This window comes from Rhinoraja longicauda, chromosome 36 (genome assembly GCF_053455715.1).
Source record: "Rhinoraja longicauda isolate Sanriku21f chromosome 36, sRhiLon1.1, whole genome shotgun sequence".
NCBI classification, from domain to species: Eukaryota; Metazoa; Chordata; class Chondrichthyes; order Rajiformes; family Arhynchobatidae; genus Rhinoraja; species Rhinoraja longicauda.
Window position 1 is genome coordinate 17,859,664 of NC_135988.1, and position 22,620 is coordinate 17,882,283.

General features: G+C 47.4%; 1 protein-coding gene across 1 annotated transcript in view; it reads right to left on the minus strand.

Annotated features, from left to right (window-relative positions):
• The window catches only part of LOC144610455 (bone morphogenetic protein 1-like), a 143,158-nt gene that overhangs the window by 80,319 nt on the left and 40,219 nt on the right, over positions 1 to 22,620 (minus strand). Inside the window, exon 2 of the mRNA XM_078429180.1 lies at positions 17,143 to 17,253. Coding sequence (XP_078285306.1) covers positions 17,143 to 17,253 — 111 coding nt within the window. The remainder of the gene's footprint in view (positions 1 to 17,142; positions 17,254 to 22,620) is intronic.

Below are 22,620 nucleotides of genomic sequence, written 5' to 3' on the forward strand. Positions count from 1 at the left end.
GGGGAAGGAGCTTGGGTACCCACTGAGGAAGCCGCCCGGTCGGTGCTGCCGAGGGGCCCAGCCACCACGGGAATGGAACTCCTGACCTGCAATTTTTAGAAGGATGAGAGGAGATCTTATCGAAACGTATAAGATTATTAAGGGGTTGGACACGTTAGAGGCCGGAAACATGTTCCCAATGTTGGGGGAGTCCAGAACAAGGGGCCACAGTTTAAGAATAAGGGGTAGGCCATTTAGAACGGAGATGAGGAAAAACTTTGTTCAGTCCGAGAGTTGTGAATCTGTGGAATTCTCTGCCTCAGAAGGCAGTGGAGGCCAATTCTCTGAATGCATTCAAGAGAGAGCTAGATAGAGCTCTTAAGGATAGCGGAGTCAGGGGGTATGGGGAGAAGGCAGGAACGGGGTACTGATTGAGAATGATCAGCCATGATCACATTGAATGGCGGTGCTGGCTCGATGGGCCGAATGGCCTCCTCCTGCACCTATTGTCTATTGGGTCAGAAGCCCGAGACGGCAGAAGCTCAGAGCGCTGCCCTCGACTGACACGGGCTCTGCCACCTGTCCCCTGTAGTAAATCCAAAGAGACAAAGTAAACACCGCACGGATTACGGAGGGAACGCTGTTCAAACTGTCCACTTGTGGCTCATTATTTCTTTCCTTGAGATATCAGCTGGGGGACTTTGTTTTCTTGGCCACTTGTCTGCCTTTCTGTGCTGAAGGCGATGACTCATCTGCAGTGCGTTTCTATGGAGTATTTTTCCCACGGAGCCATTCACCAGGCAAGCGTTCACAAGGTCACAAGTTAAACTCAAACATGGGAGGTCTTTGGCCCATCATCCTGGAGCCCCCCCCCCCCCCCACTACAATGCCCAATTAATTCTATTCCAGGGTCTCAACCCAACTCTGTGCTAAACTTTGTACTTTCTGGCACGAGTCCACATTTTTGTTTTAGTTTTACCAATTTTCTATGACTTCTTCAATGAGTGTAACATTATAAGGGGGAATACACAGGGTGCATACACAGAGTTTTAGCCAGAGTAGAGGAATCAAGAACCAGAGGACATAGGTTTAAGGTGAGAGGGGAAAGATTTAATAGGAAACATAGAAGGAAGCCATTTGGCCCTTCGAGCCAGCACCGCCATTCATTGTGATCATGGCTGATCATCCACAATCAGTAACCTGTGCCTGCCTTCTCCCCATATCCCTCGAGTCCACTAGCCCCTAGAGCTCTATCCATCTCTCTTTTAAATTCATCCAGTGATTTGGCCTCCACTGCCTTCTGTGGCAGAGAATTCCACAAATTCACAACTCTCTGCGTGAAAAAGTTTCTTCTCACCTCAGTTTTAAATGGCCTCCCCTTTATTCTAAGACTGTGTCCCCTGGTTCTGGACTCCCCAACATTGGGAACATTTTTCCTGCATCTAGCACGTCCAGTCCTTTTATGATTTTATACGTCTCTATTACATCCCCTCTCATCCTTCTAAACTCCAGTGAATACAAGCTCAGTCTTTCCAATCTTTCCTCATATGACAGTCCCGCCATCCCGGGGATTAACCTGGTGAACCTACGCTGCAGTGCCTCAATAGCAAGGACGTCCTTCCTCAAATTAGGAGACCAAAACTGCACACGGTACTCCAGATGTGGTCTCACCAGGGACTTGTACAACTACCGAAGGACTGCTCTACTCAAATCCTCTCGTTATGAAGGCCAACATTGAGGGTCAACTTTTTTTTTACACAGAGAGTGGTGGATATATGGAATGAGTTGACAGAGGAGGTAGTTGGGGCAGGTGTTATAACATTTTAAACACATTTGGACAGGCACTTGGACAGGAAAGGTTTAGAGGGAAATGGGGCAAACGTGGGCAAGTGGGACTAGCACAGACGGGCATCTTGGTTGGCATGGCATATGCCCGTGTTGCATCTATATTTAGTTCACTGGACAATTTTCAACATCACATCTCACATCGGGATGTCTGACTATATTAAACGTGCCGTACAGTGCCTTTTGTAGTCAAAAACGTGCCTTAACGCGCACCAATTAAAATTTGTGCCACATTTATCAATATATCCCCATCTTCTATTTTGATTTTGTGGCCATTCACCTTTTTAATCTAATGAACTAATGACCAATGTCCAGCCTCTACCGTCCTTTTCACTGAGATCCAAACCCTTAATTGAGAGCTGGTTTTTTAACTATGCAGCACATCCTCACCACAGCGGACAATGCAGCACCTCCTCAGTTTAGTTTAGTTTAAGTTAGAGATGCAGTGCGGAAACAGGCCCTTCGGCCCACCGAGTCCACGCCAACCAACAACCTCCAGTTCTGGCCCTTCAACAGTGTAGCTCTCCCTCAGTACCACCCCGGTCTCCTTCAGTAATGCCAGCCAAGAACATTGTGCACAGCTATGGAGAAAGGAACTGCAGATGCAGGTTTACGCGGAATATAGACACAAAATGCTGGAGTAACTCAGCGGGACAAGCAGCATCTCCAGATGGAATGAATGGGTGAGGTTTTGGGTCGAGATCCTTCTTCAGACTCAGTCACCCATTCCTTTCATCCAGAGATGCTGCCTGTCCCGCTGAGTTACTTTACTCCAGCATTTGTGTTTCAGTTTAGTTTATTGTCACGTGAAAGTGAAAAATACATTGAAAAGCATTTTGTTGCATAGAAACATAGAAAATAGGTGCAGGAGTAGGCCATTCGGCCCTTCAAGCCAGCACCGCCATTCAATATGATCATGGCTGATCATAACCCGTTAGCAGAAACATAGTACATGATTACAATCGATCCATTTACAGTGTATAGATACATGATAAGGGAATAGCATTTATTGCAAGGTAAAGCCAGCAAAGTCCCATCAAGGATAGTCCATGGGTCATCAAAGAGGTAGATAGTAGCTCAGCAGTGCTCTCTGGTTGTGGTAGGATGGTTCAGTTGCCTGATAACAGCTGGGAAGAAACTATCTATAACTATCTATTGTGCACAACTCTCAGGAATCTCAAGAGGGGTCTCGACCCAAAACATCACCCATTCCTTCTCTTCAGAGATGCTGCCTGTCCCGCTGAGTTACTCCAGCTTTTTGTGTCTATCTCAGGAATGGAACTTGAAACCTGAGCTCACAGCTACCTTGCACTCAAGCCTTAGCTAACCTTTCTTCTTTTTATATTAAAAAAAGTCCCAGCAGGGAATTCTTTAGACGCTTTTAGCATGGAGCCGTTTTCAATGAGAGGGGAGGGAGGTGGTCCACTCAGCAGCCTTTCAACTTGACTTTCCTATGACGATATTATTTTTACCTCGTGCCAATCAATACAAGGTTGAAGCAAACGTTAGTTCCTGAGAGGGAACCTTAAGAACTCTATCTAGCTCTCTCTTGAATGCATTCAGAGACTTCGCCTCCACTGCCTTCTGAGGCAGTGAATTCCACAGATTTACAACTCTCTGACTGAAAATGTTTTTCCTCATCTCAGTTCTAAATGGCCTGCCCCTTATTCTTAAACTGTGGCCCTTGTTCTGGACTCCCCCAACATTGGGAACATGTTTCCTGCCTCTAACGTGTCCAACCCCTTAATAATCTTATACGTTTCGATAAGATCTCCTCTCATCCTTCTAAATTCCAGTATATGCAAGCCTAGTCACTCCAGTCTATCAACATATGATAGTCCCACCATTCCGGGAATTAACCTAGTATACCTACGCTGCACGCCCTCAATAGCAAGAATATCCTTCCTCAAATTTGGAGACCAAAACTGCACACAGTACTCCAGGTGCGGTCTCACTAGGGCCCTGTACAACTGCAGAAAGACCTCTTTGCTCCTATACTCAACTCCTCTTGTTATGAAGGCCAACATTCCATTGGCTTTCTTCACTGCCTGCTGTACCTGCATGCTTCCTTTCAGTGACTGATGCACTAGGACACCCAGATCTCGTTGTACGTCCCACATCTGCTGGTTTGCCCCACGAGAGGTCACTATGAACTCAGCCCATTGCATTGATTCCAACAGTGACACCAACAAGTTATTCGCTGAAGTTTGGTCCGTCTATATACTAAAACTCTTGTTTGTTTGTTCCTGAACTACAGCCAAAACGGTACACGATCGCACAACAATTTTATGCCCACCTTACTCACCGTTGTCCCTCAGACAAAGACAATAGGTGCAGGAGGAGGCCTTTCGGCCCCTCGAGCCAGCACCACCATTCAATGTGATCATGGCTGATCATTCTCAATCAGTACCCCGTTCCTGCCTTCTCCCCATACCCCCTGACTCCGCTAACCTTAAGAGCTCTATCTAGCTCTCCATTGAATGCATTCAGAGACTTGGCCTCCACTGCCTTCTGAGGCAGTGAATTCCACAGATTCACAACTCTCTGACTGAAAAAGTTTTTCCTCATCTCAGTTCTAAATGACCTACCCCTTATTCTTAAACTGTGGCCCCTGGTTCTGGACTCCCCCAACATTGGGAACATGTTTCCTGCCTCTAACGTGTCCAACCCCTTAATAATCTTATATGTTTCGATAAGATCCCCTCTCATCCTTCTAAATTCCAGTGTGTACACTTTGGTGCTAATGGAAGAAGTTTCGTTGGAATCGGTTATATTTTTAAAGTTATTCACATTTTAAAGTTTAAAGCTATCTCCTCGGGAGGGAGGGATGGAGGGAGGATAAGGGGGGATGAGGGGGATGGAGTGGAGGGGGAGGAGAAGAGGGAGGGGGGAGGGAGGATGGGATGGGTCAGGGGAGGGTGCTGCACCAATGCAGGAGAGGTTTGGGTCCAACGGGTCCACTTGATCTAGTTTTACTTAAATTCGCTTGGATCGATATTGACAGAATCATTACATGTAATCTTTCACAAAGAAAGGCACAGTAAAGTCCAAATACCGTTTCAGCACTTAGTGTTCTTACCATCACAAGGTGAAGTAATATCAGTTCCATCTTCAAATATCATTCCCTTGAATAGATCGCCCCTGAGCACCTCACCTCCCCACGGCCACTCCATTGTTGTTGTAGCTACGGCCGCCAACTGTCCCGTATTAGCCGGGACGTCCCGTACGGGACCGCCCTTGTCCTGCATTAGTAGGGTTGCCAACTTCCTCACGCATAAATACGGGACGTCACCCTTTGTCCCGTATTTGGGAGCGAGGAAGTTGGCAACCCCAGCTGCATCATTCACACAGACCATTGAAGAGAAGTAACAAGGTGTTTTGTTCTCGGACCCATTCCTACATCGTGTTACTTCGCATGAAGCCCACTGCCCCGCCTTCAAAATTGGGCCTGACGTTCCAAATGCTCCTCACTCCTGCAATACCTTCACCATTTGTGTCTGGAGCCGCACGCGGAGGACTGGAACGAAGCAACAACATCCCCGATGTGCGTGAGTGGCCTCTGGCCCCTGCTGTTTACGCCAAGCCTCACAAGTGACCCAGGCCATTTCTGCACGCGTTACAAATGCACCTTTGAGGAACGCGTGGAATTTTGACCCCAGTCACTTTCCTGGAATACCTGGCTGCCACCCAGTGCCCCAGTGTGTACAAACCCCGTCCATTAATTGCTGCATTGGCCAGAGCAGCCTGGAAACGCAGCCAATGAGTCTTGCCAGCGTTCTGTGGCTTTTACACTCCAGCGAGAACAAAGTCGATGGTACCAGAAACCGAGAGATGGCCGGGGTGACGGATAGCCCTCTCTGCGTTTCCAGTTCAGATGGGGAGCGTTTTATAGGGAGCCTTGGAAACCGGTCAGGTAGCGTACAAAAGGAGATTTGGAATAGTTGCCCTGTCTCGTGTCATTCTGAAATCAGAATGCTTGGTTAATTCCACCCCATCGGGGCACTGGGTAGAAGCCAGGTATTCCAGGAAAGTGACTGGGGTCAAAATTCTATGCGTCCCTCAAAGGTGCCTCAAAGAGCCTGCCATGCTACACAACACAACCACACATCCAGCTATGCATTCACCACACGAAAGGCAGGGGAGGTGGCCTTCTTTTCCTTCAGGCCTGAGATGATTGTTGAACAGTTCGTTCAGCCCATGCCTGAATACAGACTTCGTCCCACCCCTCTTCAGCTAACTCTCTCTCAGTGAGTAGGAAAATAACTGCAGATGCTGGTACAAATCGAAGGTATCACAAAATGCTGGAGTAACTCAGCAGGTCAGGCAGCATCTAGGAGAGAGGGAATGGGTGACGTTTCGGGTCTCCCGAAACGTCACCCATTCCCTCTCTCCTAGAGGCTGCCTGACCTGCTGAGTTACTCCAGCATTTTGTGATACCTTCGATACCTTCGGGTCTCGACCCAAAACATCACCCATTCCCTCTCTCCTAGATGTTGCCTGACCTGCTGAGTTACTCCAGCATTTTGTGACACCTTCTCTCCCAGTGAGGCTTCTATTCCTCTCTCCAACCGCGGCAAGAAATTATAGGAGTCTTGATTCGCAGCAGAGATGGTCGAGTTCTTGATTCGTCAGGGCATCAATGGGGTTCAGCGGGAAAAGTAGGTCAGCCGTGATCAAATGGCAGAGCAGACCCGATGGGCCGAATGGTCTAATTACGCTCCTATGTCTTATGATAAGTCATCCTCAACTCCTCAATTCCAAAAGACGGAGAATGAAACGTGGTTGAAGGTCGGGAAGCACATTTCAACAAGACCAAGCAAACTATCTTCTCTGAAGGGCATCGGTAAAGCAGATGGGTTTTGATGGTTTTGATGGTGTGTGCCACAAACAATATTGCTAAAGATATTGGGCCATTTACCTCCTGTGTGTTTGTGTAACAAACCTCCTGCAGCAAAGGCTAAATGCTGGAAGTATTAAATTGACTATACAGCAATTGGAATTTTAATAAGTGAAGGACACTATGAATATGAAAGTTGCTTCTATTCCCCACAGGAAGAGGCAGCTGTTTTATCTCCACTAATAAAAGGAATTACACAATTTGATGCAGTCTCTCCTTTTCACTCAATGGCATATATATTGGCTCTCCAATGTGCAATAAATTTGAGTATGCATTGCAGGGACCACAGGCACTTTGGTGCATTTCACGTCATGGCATGGAGCACAGATAAGCACAGCCCAAGAACAGGCCACAATGTCCGAGCTGGACATGATGCCAAAATAAACTAATCTCCTCTGCCTGCATGTGATCCATATCCCTCCATTCCTGGCATATCCATCTGCCTATAGAACCAAAACATGCCGGTGCTTGCCTTCTGGCTGTGTACTATTCGAATACACTTGCACTTAACTAAGTTTAATTTAGTTTGGTTTAGAGATATAGCGCGGAAACACCGAGTCCGCGCCGCCCAGCGATCCCCGCACATTAACACTATCCTACACACACTAGGGACAATTTTCCATTTATACCACGCCAATTAACCTACATACCTGCACGTATTTGGAATGTGGGAGGAAACCGAAGGTCTCGGTGAAAACCCACGCAGGTCATATGCGAGAATATTATTTTATGCATGATATTATTTGCTATATAATATTCTCCCATAGTCACGGGGAGACAATAGACAATAGACAATAGGTGCAGGAGTAGGCCATTCAGCCCTTCGAGCCAGCACCGCCATTCAATGCGATCATGGCTGATCACTCTCAATCAGTACCCCGTTCCTGCCTTCTCCCCATACCCCCTCACTCCGCTATCCTTAAGAGCTCTATCCAGCTCTCTCTTGAAAGCATCTAACGAATTGGCCTCCACTGCCTTCTGAGGCAGAGAATTCCACACCTTCACCACTCTCTGACTGAAAAAGTTCTTCCTCATCTCCGTTCTAAATGGCCTACCCCTTTTTCTTAAACTGTGGCCCCTTGTTCTTGACTCCCCCAACATTGGGAACATGTTTCCTGCCTCTAATATGTCCAATCCCCTAATTATCTTATATGTTTCAATAAGATCCCCCCTCATCCTTCTAAATTCCAGTGTATACAAGCCTAATTGCTCCAGCCTTTCAACATACGATAGTCCCGCCATTCCGGGAATTAACCTAGTGAACCTACGCTGCACGCCCTCAATAGCAAACTCCATACACTCAGCACCCATAGTCGGGATGGAACCCGGGTCTCCGGTGCTGCAAGCGCCGTAAGGCAGCAACTCTACCGCTGCGCCACCGTGCAGCCCACACGATTGTGTTCATCTGCAGTAATACTTTTATTGAACTGCACGCAAACAAGGAATTTCTCTGTACCTCGGTACATGCAATGATCAAGTACCTTTGAAATCCATATGCAACCCGCCTCCTGGCGCGGGCGGCCGCCATTGGTAGAGCGGGAGCACGTGGCCGCTGACTGGGTGAGGTCACGTGGGGCGCGGGGCGTCGACGCCACCCTTGGTCCCGTATTTGGGGGTGAGGAAGTTGGCAACCCTACTAAGGGCAGTCCCGTACGGGCAAACTAATTTAGCCCAAAATACGGGATGCCCCGGCTAATACGGGACAGTTGGCAGCCCGACCATTGCGGCCATGTTTCAAAATCTCGACTCTTATTATCTAGACACTTAACATTCTTCAAGTCAATCTCTTTTTATAACACCTGTAAGCCCTGGAGAAAACTCTTGTTTGCTCATGAAAAAACACATTCCTCCAAGAGCAGACAAAACTCTGATCTTCCAAAGGATGTTTTGTTTGATTTAAACTATTATCCTTACAGCTGCGCTGGACAGATCATGCTGGCTGTTGTTGGTTATTCAATTACTCAACAACTTCAAATGGGGAAGGTGGGGGAGCGGACGAGTTTCCCAAAATAGTACTGAGGATGAAGGGCTTCAATTATGTGGAGAGACCAAAGAAGCTGCAATTAACTTTCACTGCCCTCAGCAAAACAAGGAAAGATTCAAGAGAAGGTAGACACAAAGCGCTGGAGTAACTCAGCGGGACAGGCAGCATCTCTGGAGAGAAGGGACGGTGACGTTTCAGGTCGAGACCCTTCTTGAGACCTCAACCCCATATTTCGCCTGGGCAGCTTGCAGCCCAGCGGTATGAACATTGACTTCTCCAACTTTAGATAGTTCCTCTGTCCCTCTCTCCCAGATCTCCCACTGTCTTCCTGTCTCCACCTATATCCTTCCTTTGTCCCGCCCCTCTGACATCAGCCTGAAGAAGGGTCTCGACCCGAAACGTCGCCCATTCCATCTCTCCTGAGATGCTGCCTGACCTGCTGAGTTACTCCAGCATTTTGTGAATAAATACCTTCAATGTGAAGAATGGGACCCCACCCGAAATGTCCCCCATTTCGCCTGACCCGTTGAGTTACTCCAGCTTTTTGGGCCCCCCTTCGATTTAAACCAGCATCTGCAGTTCTTTCCTACATGAAGAGTTTTGATAGAATAAATAGCGAACTGATCCTTGTGACAGGAACAAGGTGACATTATTGCAATCATGTATTGTCTTTCCGCTGGCTGGTTGGCACACAACTAGGGTTGCCAACTGTCCCGTATTAGCCGAGACATCCCGTATTTTGGGCTAAATTAGTTTGTGTCGTACGGGACCGCCCTTGTCCCGTATTAGTAGGGTTGCCAACTTCCTCACTCCCAAATACGGGACAGAGGGCGACGTCACCGCCCCGCGCGCCCAACGTGACCTCACCCAGCCAGCGGCCACGTGCTCCCGCTCCACCAATGGCGGCCGCCATTGATGGAGCGGGAGCATGTGGCCGCTGGCTGGGTGAGGTCACGTGGGGCGCGGGGCGGTGACGTCACCCTTTGTCCTGTATTTGGAAGTGAGGAAGTTGGCAACCCTACAAAACCTTTTCACTGTGCCTCGGTATATGTGACAATAAACTAAACTGAAACTGAACTACCTCCACAGTGGAAGCAGAGGGGAGGTGATCATTTTCTTTAGTTGCGATCCACAATGCACACGCTGCGAGATTTGTGGCATTAGACAGAGCTCTTAATGATAGCGGAGTCAAGGGGTATGGGGAGAAGGCAGGAACGGGGTACTGATCGTGGATGATCAGCCATGATCACGGTGAATGGCGGTGCTGGCTCAAAGGCTCGAATGGCCTCCTCCTGCACCTATTTTTTAGATTTAGATTTAGAGATACAACGCGGAAACAGGCCCTACGGCCCACTGAGTCCGCGCCGCCCAGCGATCCCCGCACATTAACACTATCCTACACACACTAGGGACAATTTTTACATTTACCCAGTCAATTAACCTACATACCTATTGTCCATTGTCTATTGAATCAGACTATACCTTCTCCCTATACCCCCCTGACTCCGCCATCCTTAAGAGCTCTATCTAGCTCTTTCTTGAATGCCTTCAGAGAATTGGCCTCCACTGCCTTCTGAGGCAGAGAATTCCACAGATTCACAACTCTCTGACTGAAAAAGTTTTTCCTCATCTCAGTTCTAAATGGCCTACCCCTTATTCTTAAACTGTGGCCCCTGGTTCTAGACTCCCCCAACATCGGGAACATGTTTCCTGCCTCTAACGTGTCCAACCCCTTGATAATCTTATACGTTTCGATAAGATCTCTCATCCTTGATCAGTGATCATTTTCAAAAGTAAATGCTTACAGACCATAACAAAAGAGCAAAGGATTGAGACTAATGGCACAGCTCATTCAAAGAACTGGCTGACCAGGTAGTCTCCTTTTAAAATATATGATTCTATGAAACCATGTTGCGATGGGCTTGAAATATTCAATACAAAATCTCAACAGTGGCAATCTTTACTTTTCCTGAAGTCTCTCAGATCGCGGTACTCCATGTGAAGCAAGAATAACTTTCATTATTAACTTCATGGCTAATTGTGTACTCATCTCTGAAATACGTGTTTAGTACGGCACGGTGGCGCAGCGGGTAGAACTGCTGCCTCGCAGCGCCAGAGACCCGGGTTTAAGGATAAGGGGGAAGTCTTTTAGGACCGAGATGAGAAAGTTTTTTTTCACACAGAGAGTGGTGAATCTGTGGAATTCTCTGCCACAGAAGGTAGTTGAGGCCAGTTCATTGGCTATATTTAAGAGGGAGTTAGATTTGGCCCTTGTGGCTAAAGGGATCAGGGGGTATGGAGAGAAGGCAGGTACGGGATACTGAGTTGGATGAACAGCCATGATCATATTGAATGGCGGTGCAGGTTCGAAGGGCCGAATGGCCTACTCCTGCACCTATTTTCTATGTTTCTATGTTCCATCCCGACTACGGGTGCTGAATGTACGGAGTTTGTACGTTCTCCCCGTGACCTGCGTGGGTCTCCTCCGTGATCTTCTGTTTCATCCCACTCTCCAAAGACGTGCAGGTTTGTAGGTTAATTGACTTGGTATAAGTGTAAATTGTCCCTAGTGCGTGTAGGATAGTGTTAATGTGCAGGGTTCGCTGGTCGGCGCGGGGCCTGTTTCCCTGCTGTATCTCTAAACTAAACGAAGATTTCTAAGGACAATTAAAAGCAGATTGGTCACCTGTTGCTGCACGCCACAGCATGTCATTCTCCTGAACCTACTCCTATTTACACTCACACTACCAGCTGTTTCACTGGTGATCATTATTTGAATTCACCAGAAGGCTCTGAGCCAAACAGCATGTCATTTTCCTCATGATAAAAGCCAAGCATTGTGTTTCCAGTAGGATAATTATCCCAGTTGTCGACCTCCATTGTCGCTGGTCACAGTTAACACAGAGAGTGTTCTGTTTTGGAACGACAAAAGGCATCACACCATTGCATTGCATTTTGTTCAAGTCTACTGTTGAGGTGAAGCTATGTGCGCCTTTAAACCCACGTGGTACAATTGCTGCACAATACCACACCCCAAGGTGAATTTGAGGCTAATTGCAGTTTTGTGAATGCCCAGGTCAGAAAGAGGGCAACAGCGGCTAATGACAGATACGAGAGGCAGCGGACGCTGGAATCGTGAGCAACGCACATAACCCTGCAGGAACTGAGGGGATGGAAATGAACAGATAACGTTTCGATTTATTCACAAAATGCTGGAGTAACTCAGCGGGTCAGGCAGCATCTCGGGAGAGAAGGAATGGGTGACGTTTCGGGTCGAGACCCTTCTTCAGACTGACGTTTCGAGTCAGGTCCCTTCCTCAGACTCAGTAAAAGACTCGGAGAACAACAGTAAATGAAATAATAGTTTACAGGATTCTACACGTGTAGAGAAAGGATTTGTGTAGGAAGGAACTGCAGATGCTGGTTTAAACCGAAGAGAGACACAAAAAGCTGGAGTAACTCAGCGGGACAGGCAGCATCTCTGGAGAGAAGGAATGGGTGACGTTTCGGGTTGAGACCTTTCTTCAGACTTAAAGAAAAGATTTAATAGGAACCTGAGGGATAACTTTTTTACACAAGGGGTGGTGGGTACGTGCTGTCGGAGGAGGTAGTTGAGGCAGTAACTATCAATAGACAATAGGCAGGAGTAGGCCATTCGGCCCTTCGAGCCAGCACCGCCATTCAATGTGATCATGACTGATCATTCTCAATCAGTACCCCGTTCCTGCCTTCTCCCCATACCCCCTGACTCCGCTATCCTTAAGAGCTCTATCTAGCTCTCTCATAACCTACAAAGCCCTCCATAACCTGGCCCCATCCTACCTGACCGACCTCCTCCACAGGCACACTCCCACCTGCACCCTCCGCTCTGCCGCTGCCAATCTCCTATCCCCCCACATCCGGACCAAACTCAGATCCTGGGGGGACAGGGCTTTCTCCATCGCTGCTCCCACCCTATGGAACTCACTACCCCAAACCGTTAAGAGACTCCTCCACACTCACCACATTCAAAACATCGCTGAAGTCTCACCTGTTCAGTACTGCCTTCAACCACTGAAGGTCACCTCACCTTCTGTCTCCTTTCTCTGTTCATTTATTTATTTACTTATTTATCTATTTATTCATTTCCCTATGTTCTCAAAATCTCTGTAAAGCGTCTTTGAGTATAAGAAAAGCGCTATATAAATAAAATGCATTATTATTATTATTATAAGTCAACTGGATCTGAGCACGAAAGAAAATTGACCTTCCATTTTAAAATTACATGAAGTGCAACATTAAAAGTTTCTCCATGCAAAAGAGAGATTCTTGATGAGTGCGGGTGTCAGAGGTTACGGGGAGAAGGCAGGAGAATGGGGTTAGGAGGGAGAGATAGGCCAGCCATGATTGAATGGCAGTATAGACCTAAGGGGCCGAATGGCCTAATTCTACTCCTATCTCTTATGATCTTTTGAGAGGAAGCAAAACAGTGAAGGTGTGGGGGCAATTCCAGAGGGACAGGCAGATATGTGGAGAGTTGGGCAATATTGAAGGCCATTATGTGCTCGGGGCAGCATTCCCCTATCAAAGACAGATTCTCTGCTGTGTTCTGCAGCAGTGCCTTTAAGAAGTGGTACTTTGGGTACTGCGTCCCAAGTGAAGAGCGGGGAGCAAGACAGACACACAGACGCACGCGCACACAGACGCACACAGACGCACACACACACACACACACACACACACACACACACACACACACACACACACACACACACACACACACACACACACACAGACGCACACAGACGCACGCACACACACACACACACACACACACACACACACACACACAGACGCACACAGACGCACGCACACACACACACACACACACACACACACACACACACAGACGCACACAGACGCACGCACACACACACACACACACACACACACACACTCACACAGACACACACACAGACACACACACACACACACACACAGACGCACGCGCACACAGATGCGCGCACACACACACACACACACAGACACACACACACACACACACGCACAGACACACACACACACACACACGCACACACACACACACACACACACACACACGCGCACAGACACACACACACACACACTCACACAGACACACACACAGACACACACACACACACACACACACAGACACACACACACACACACACACACACACACACACACACACACACACACACAGACACACACACACACACACTCACACAGACACACACACAGACACACACACACACACACACACACAGACACACACACACACACACGCACACACACACACACACACAGACACACACACACACACACACACACACACACACACACACACACACACACACACACACACAGCGGAGGGAAAACTGTATATCTCTAATGTGATGTACTGACTCTGGAGCTCAATGCCCTGTCCTATGAAGGCAAGCAGCCAATTCCTTGACCACCTTGTTTACCCACGCTGCCAGTTTCAGCGAGCTATGCATTGTACCCTCAGAAGGCAGTGGTGGCCAATTCTCTGGATGCTTTCAAGAGAGAGTTAGATAGACCTCTTAAAGATAGCAGTCAAGGGATACGGGGAGAAGGCAGGGACGGGGTACTGATTGTGGATGATCAGCCATGATCACAGTGAATGGCAGTGCTGGCGCGAAGGGCCAAATGGTCTATTCCAGCAGCTATTGTCTATTGTCTACCCCTTGTCCTCGCTGCCCGACAACCCTCCCCAGGGTCCTGTCCTTCACTGTCTATGCTCTCCCTTGGTTGAATTACCCCAAACACATCACTTTGCACTTGTTTGAGTGAAACTCTATCTCTGCCATTCCTCTTCCCACTTTCCCAGTTGAAGAAGGTGAGGTCGTAACCTTTCTCCAGTCAACCGCACCATCCATTTTGGTGTCATCGGCAACCTTACTAATCCTGCCACCCCCCTGTTCCCATCCAAATGGTAAATAAAGATGATGAACATGATGCCAGCATGAAACACACCACTGATCAAGGGGCCAACAATCTACATGACAACACTCTCAGACCACTCTAACAGGAGAAGGGTTCAAATCTGAAATGTCATCTGTCCATGTTCTCCAGAGATGCCGCCTAACCCACTAGTTACTCCAGCACACTGTGTCTTTTTTTGTTGTTGTAAACAAGCATCTGCAGTTCCTTGTACTTCCAAAATCACCCCCTGTTCCTCCTACCAAGGCAACTGACTACGTCATCCTGGATGTATAAGAAGATAACTGCAGATGCTGGTACAAATCGAAGGTTTTTATTCACAAAATGCTGGAGTATTTCAGCAGGTCAGGCAGCATCTCGGGAGAGAAGGAATGGGTGACGTTTCGGGTCGAGACCTTTCTTCAGACTGATGTCATCCTCGATCCCAGGCAATCTCATGCCCTGGACAGGTCCACCATGCGGAACCTTGACTGGAGCCTCAGAGAGAGAGAGAGAGAGAGAGAGTCCTTGCCATTGCCTGAGAGAGGATGCCAGATTCCCACCACGAGATGACAGGACTGAAAGGACAGATGCATCGATCACAAGCCGTGCGTCTGAATCTGCACTCCGAGCTGTGCTCCTTGCAAAACAACTACGTGGCAGCTGAGAAAAGAGGAGGTAATCGTTGAACTGACTCCATTACTCATTAATACTGCAGCTGGCCAGCCTTTGCTTTGGGCCCTGCCTGCCAAGAACACTGGAGGTAAGTCACTGTCCCACCAGACTAATTTATTTTAATTATTTACAATCACTGCTAATGTCTTTTAATGAACTACAACCCTTGCATTAGATCCTTCTGCAGTTGTACAGAGCCCTCGTGAGACCACACCTGGAGTACTGTGTGCAGTTTTGGTCTCCTAATTTGAGGAAGGACATTCTTGCTGTTGAGGGCGTGCAGCGTAGGTTCAACAGGTTAATCCCCGGGCTGGCGGGACTGTCGTATGTTGAAAGAATGGAGCGACTGGGCTTGTATACACTGGAATTTAGAAGGATGAGAGAGGCTCTTAGTGAAACATATAAGATTATTAAGGGATTGGACACACCAGAGGCAGGAAACATGTTCCCAATGTTGGGGGAGTTCAGAACCAGGGGCCACAGTTTAAGAATAAGGGGTAGGCCATTCAGAACAGAGATGAGGAAAAACATTTTCACCCAGAGAGTTGTGAATCTGTGGAATTCTCTGCCTCAGAAGGCAGTGGAGGCCAATTCTCTGGATGCTTTCAAGAGAGAGCTAGATAGAGCTCTTAAGGATAGCGGAGTCAGGGGGTATGGGGAAAAGGCAGGAACGGGGTACTGATTGTGGATGATCAGCCATGATCACAGTGAATGGCGGTGCTGGCACGAAGGGCCGAACGGCCTACTCCTGCACCTATTGATTATAACTCATAACTCTACCTTCTTACAGAAAATATGATCTGCAAGAGGCAGCACCGATCCTTTGCACTGACTGGCACGGTGTCACTTAGTCCATAACCGTGACTCGTGGACAGCACTTGGTTTGAATTAGAAGATTTGTGGCTTCAAGTCACATTACCTGGACTTAGCGTTTAGTTCTTTAGTTTATTATTTGCTCAAACCTTCACTGAATCATCGGCAGGTCCGGTGTGGAAACAGGCCCTTCGGCCCACCGAGTCCAGGCCGACCATCGATCGCCCGTTCACACTAGTTCTATGTTATCCCACTTTCACATCCACCCCCTGCTCACTGGGGACAATTTACAGTGGGGCCGATTAACCTGCAAACCTGCACGCCACTGGGATTTGGGCGGGCACGGGGGGAACGTGTACACTCCACACAGACAGCACCCGAGGTCAGAATCGAACCCAGGTCTCTGACGCTACTGTGCTGCCCCTTAATAAAGTCTTGGTGCTGTCCTTTTGCAAATAACGGCCAACATTATGTTTACTGTGTGTCGTGTTGTTACTTGCGAGCATAGCGCCAAGGCAAATTCCTCGTATGTGTACATAGTTGGCTAATAAAATTTATTCAATTCAATTCAAACATCAGCTGCTTTCCTGATTGCTTCCTGTACCTGCATGTGACCAAAGGGTCCGTTTCTGTGCTGTGTTGTTCTGTGTTTGAGTTTATGTTCAAGCCTTGGGAACAGAGGAGGAAACATTAGCCTGGGTTCCTTCTCCTCGCAAGCTGTCTCGAGGTTAAATAATGGACTGAGGGGCTGGGATGATGATGTGACAAGTGAGTTTTGTACTCCAGTGATCCATCTACGTACATCATGTACATTGGGTTCATGTTCATTTGACCGAACACGAAAGGTCTAACTCCACTTCAGTGCCCTTTTAAACAGCAGCAAACCAGCTGTGGTGGGTTGTATATCGATGTTTGTGTATGTGTGTGAGTTTTGGTATACAAATCACGAGTTCAACAGTTCCAAAGAGTTCAAAGAGGAACATACCTGAGGAACGTCCAAATGTTTGGGTTTGGTGATTGTTGAAATCTACAATGCTGTTGATCTTGAATATTTTCAGGTCATCTTCATCCAGTGCAATGTCCCCCAGAAAGGCGACTGTGGAATGAAAAAGCGTTCAATGAAAACAAAATTGAGGCAGGCAGCAATTATCTAGCACCGAGCCGCTGAGTCTTGGACACAGTTAGTGACACAGGGAACAAAAACAAATTAGGAGACCAAGGCCATTAATTTAGATTTGCCAAACTAAATGTTCTGCTCTATACTTTCAGCATCTGATCCTGGCACAGTACACTACACGCAGCCATGAGCCAAGTCCCTTGCTATTCAAGCACACTCCAGACTCCCACTGCTCTCAGAATGCATTAATCATTTCTCATCTGATCCTCCACCCCCTTCAAACGACTAAACTCCCAAGTTCTCGAGTCCCGGAGTCGTTGTGCTGCACGACACGGAGCAGGCCCTTCAGCCCACCTTGCCCATGCCGACCAAGTTGCATTCTGGCCTCCAGACACTTCATACCCATGTACCGGTACAACAGTCCTAATTGTAAATCCCCTTCTATAGCTTCCTCTGGCAGCTCATTCCAGATGCAGACTGCCCTCTGAGTGATAACGTTGCCCCTGATATCTATATACTAAAACTCTCGATTGTTTGTTTGTTTGTTTGTTCCTGAACTACAAACAAAACGGTACACGATCGCGCAACAATTTGAGGCCCACCTGACTCAACATCGTCCCTTTGGTGCTAATGGAAGAAGTTTCATTGAAATCGGTTATATTTTTTAATCATATTCACATTTTAAAGTTTAAATCTATCTCCTCGGGAGGGAGGGGGGGAGGGAGAGAGGGAGGGAGGGAGGGAGGGAGGATAGATAAGGGGGGTTGAGGCGGATGGAGTGGGGAGGGGGAAAGAGGGGGGAGGGGAGGGGGGAAAGGGGGGGAGGGGAAGGGTAAGGGAGGGAGGGGGGGGGAGAGAGGGGGGAGGAGGAGAGGGTGCTGCACCAATGCAGGAGGGGTTTGGGCCCAACAGGTCCACTTGGTCTTGTCTCTCTTAAATCTCTCCTCCCTCAACTTAAGCCCATTCCCTCTAGCTTTTGAATCCACTACCCTGGGGCACAGACTATGAGTGTTTGTTCACCTTATCCATGTCGCTTGTGACCCAAGGCAAGTTGTCCCTTTGTCACTTTCCTGTCACGGCCTCTCATATTTTCATATTTCATATTTCAGATACAGCGCGGAAACAGGCCTTTTCGGCCCACCAAGTCCGCGCCGCCCAGCGATCCCCGCATGTTAACACTATCCTACACACACTAGGGACAATTTTTTAAAAACATTTACCCTGTCAATTAACCTACATACCTGTACGTCTTTGGAGTGTGGGAGGAAACCGAAGATCTCGGAGAAAACCCACGCAGGTCACGGGGAGAACGTACAAACTCCTTACAGTACAGCACCCGTAGTCAGGATCGAACCTGAGTCTCCGGCGCTGCATTCGCTGTAAAGCAGCAACTCTACCGTTGCGCCACCGTGCCGCCCTCATACTTTCATCACTTCAATTAAAGGCAGCTTTCCTCACTCAATTTCTTTTGTCTTCCTCCATCACTATACTTAGTTCTTGCAACATCTGTGCAACATTCTCTAAAATCTTTTTCATCCCTGGGGTGAATTATGGAGCTACGGTAATATTATCCATTTGCGTGAAACCATTTTTCTTGTTCAGTGGTAATCAGAACAAGACTCGGCAACTTTAGCAACTACAGCTCAAGTTTAGTTTAGTTTATAGATACAGCGCGGAAACAGGCCCTTCGGCCCATCGAGTCAACGCCGACCAGCGATCCCCGCACATTAACACTATCCTACACACACCAGGGACAATTTACATTTTATACCAAGAAAATTAACCTACAAACCTGCACGTCTTTGGGGTGTGGGAGGATATTGGAGCACCCAGAGAAAACCCACGCAAGTCATGATGAGAACGTACAATCTCCGTACAGACAGCACCCGTAGGCAGGATCGAACCTGGGTCGCTGGCGTTGTAAGGCGGCAACTCTACCGCTGCGCCACCTTAGCCCCCAGCTTGATCTACTGGCTCCGAGATGTATGTCTCCATTATTGAACTATCCTCCATGCCTTCACAAACCTGCCTCCAGGTGGAGATTGGTGGACATGTCTAAGGCCCAAATGTTCTTCTCCAGTCCTAGATTCCAACCGTTGATCGTGTATTTCCTTACATTTGTTTGACCTTCCCAAATACATTACCTCCAGACGGAACGGCATTTGTCAATATTGCCTCCTAAGCTAACTCTGTCCATCTTCCTGAGCCCATAACATTCTTCCTAAGAATCAACCCCGATGAAAATGTTAATATCATTGGCAATTTTCTTAATTGGGCCTCTATAATTGAATTTGCATACACCACAAGAGGCAAGAGTCCTGATATTGTATCTTGCGTAATCCCAGGGCATGTAACCCTCCTGCCGCTAGAACCCGTGCCCACATGGGGGTGGCCTGGTGGCACAGCGGTAGAGTTGCAGTCTTACAGCTCTTGCACCACCGGAGACCCGGGTTCGATCCCGACTACGGGCGCTGTCTGTACGGAGTTTGTACGTTCTCCCCATGACCGCGTGGGTTTTCTCCGAGATCTTCAGTTTCCTCCCACACTCCAAAGACGTGCAGGTATGTTGGTAAATTGGCTTGGTAAATGTAAACATTGTCCCAAGTGTGTGTAGGATAGTGTTAATGGGCTGAAGGGCCTGTTTCCGCGCTGTATCTCTAAACTAAAACCAAATATCCTGCTGGACTCATTTTGTCTGCAGCAGTCTGCCTTTGGCTCAGTGCAGTACAATTACAGGCTGGGACTATCCCATTGCTTAAGAAACAGTTGGACAGGTACATGGATAGGACAGGTTTTGAGGGATATGGACCAAGCGCAGGCAAGTGGGACTAAGGTAGCTGGGACATTGTTGGCCGGTGTGGGCGAGTTGGGCCGAAGGGCCTGTTTCCGTGCTGTATCACTCTGGGACTCTCTCCATTGACTCTCTAACGGGGGAGGCTGAAAGGGGCTGAATGGCCACTTCTCAGTTCAACAGCTCATATCACAGTAGATCTCTGCTAAGATGTCTCCCTGGGCAGAGCCTCACCACACAATGTTGAAAAAGATTTAAGCTTTTATAACCAGACACTAACATTTTACAGATGGTAAAGAGTTTGACATCGAGTTTCTCTAATTTGATTTGGCTGGTCCCTGTCGGCTTCCAATTATTTCAGAGACAACGTTTTTTAGCAACATTCAATATTCTGATTAACAGTAGATGCTGGTGCTGTGTTAGACTTTCCACATTCCAGGGTGTAAAGCATAAGCCCTTCTTTAAAATATCACGGAAAATAATAAATACTGAATTCTTGACTTGAACTAATGCTGTAATAAAAGCAAGGTTGATTCCAAAAATACAATGGGAGTTTCACAGTCACCAACTCACAGAAAGGGTGTACATGTACCAGCGTTGACATTTATAGACCAGATAGAATGAAACGGCTGAACAAAAGGCCCCGATGTGAAATATATTTTAGCCAGCCTTCACTCCTAATGTAGAAGATCAACTATTCTAATTTGGGATTATTTTAACAATCACTTTTGAAAAAACAAAGTTGGGTAGGTTGAGTAGGCTGGGACTCTATTCCTTGGAGCGCAGGAGGATGAGGGGTGATCTTATAGAGGAGTACAAGATCATGAGAGGAATAGATCGGGTAGATGCACAGAGTCTCTTGCACAGAGTAGGGGAATCGAGGATCAGATCACTTGGGTTTAAGGTGAAGGGGAAAAGATTTAATAGGAATCTGAGGGGGTAACTTTTTCCACACAAAGGGTGGTGGGTGCATGGAACAAGCTGCCAGAGGAGGTAGTTGAGGCTGGGACTATCCCAACGTTTAAGAAACAATTAGACAGGTACATGAATAGGACAGGTTTGGAGGGATATTGACCAAACGCAGGTGGGACTAGTGTAGCTGGGACATGTTGGCCAGTATGGGCAGGTTCGGTCAAAGGGCCTGTTTCCACGCTGTATCACTCTACGACTCTAAATGAGAGACTGTGGGGAATATAAAGTTGTCACAGAGACAGAGTTGGAGTCATCCCGAGTTTGGGAGAAGATGTGCTTTTGCCGCAAGGTAACGTAGACCCTGACTTTGTGTCAAGGAGTGTCAAACCTGCCCAAAGAGTGCCTGTTGCTAGATGTCCATTTGTTCCATTCTACAGGATTCACAAAGAAATTGTCCTGTTTTATTGTGTCTGATTTTGCTGGAAATTAGTACAATTTACAGGAGGGACCCGAAAGTAATCTGGAGCTCCATGATGAGCAAGACAAATACACTCACACAACTGCAGTGGCAAACACAGACATACACAGAATCACAGTTGCATACATACAAGGACACGCCTGCCTGCGTGCCATACACAGACACACACTCGCACTCACCAAAAACAAGAACAAAGACATGTACCAACACTCACAGAAGACAGTGTGGAAACGAGGAACTGCAGATGCTGGTTGACACATAAGGACACAAAATGCTGGAGCAACTTAACGGGTCAGGCAGCATCTCTGGAGAATATGGACAGGTGATGTTTCAGGTCAGGACAACTTCTTCAGATTCACAGCAGGGAAGACTCACGCAAGGACGATAGATGTCTAAATATCTGTGCAGAGTACAGTGGTCTGAAGAAGGGTCCCGATCCGAAACGTCACCAATCGATGTTCATCCAGAGATGCTGCCTGACCCGCTGAGTTACTCCGGCATATGTGTCCCTTTGCAGAAACAAGGAACTGTGGATACTGACTTACACAAAGTAAAACCGAAATCTTCACCTTTCACACATTTGACCGAGTTATAGTTTTCAAAGCTTTATATGCTCATGCACGTAATTTAAAGAAACATTGAAAACACAAAGAAAACGAAGGACATGAAAGCTTCACAGATAATTACTTGGCCAAGGAACATAGACTGTGAAGAATTCATTCCTGCAGGCTCCAAGTGAAAATGAATACTTTTAAAATCTTTGTACTGCAATCTGGTAATTTGCGCTTTCTGTATTTCAGTGAGTTCAATAGATACACAAGATCCTTGATCAAAATGGAGTGTAGCTTAAACAGGCTGCGGTTTTGAGAACAAGACCATGCAGTGGATTAAACAGAATGCACGGACCATCAGGCTCTAAATGGAGCTTTTCACGTCTTTTTAATAGTGAGTCTGTACTTTGTGATGGAAAGGAAGTGCGAGGAGATGCTGTGTGAGGCAAGCCCCCACCTGTGCTCTTTTATTAATAACACATACCAAAGTCTCTTGGATAATTAATGGTAAGTTTTCAGTACAATGTAATGGAAATTCCAGTCTTGGACCCGACACGCGGAGATATTCCCTTCTGTCTGCAGGCTCAGCCGGCCAGTCAGTTTTAGATTTAGAG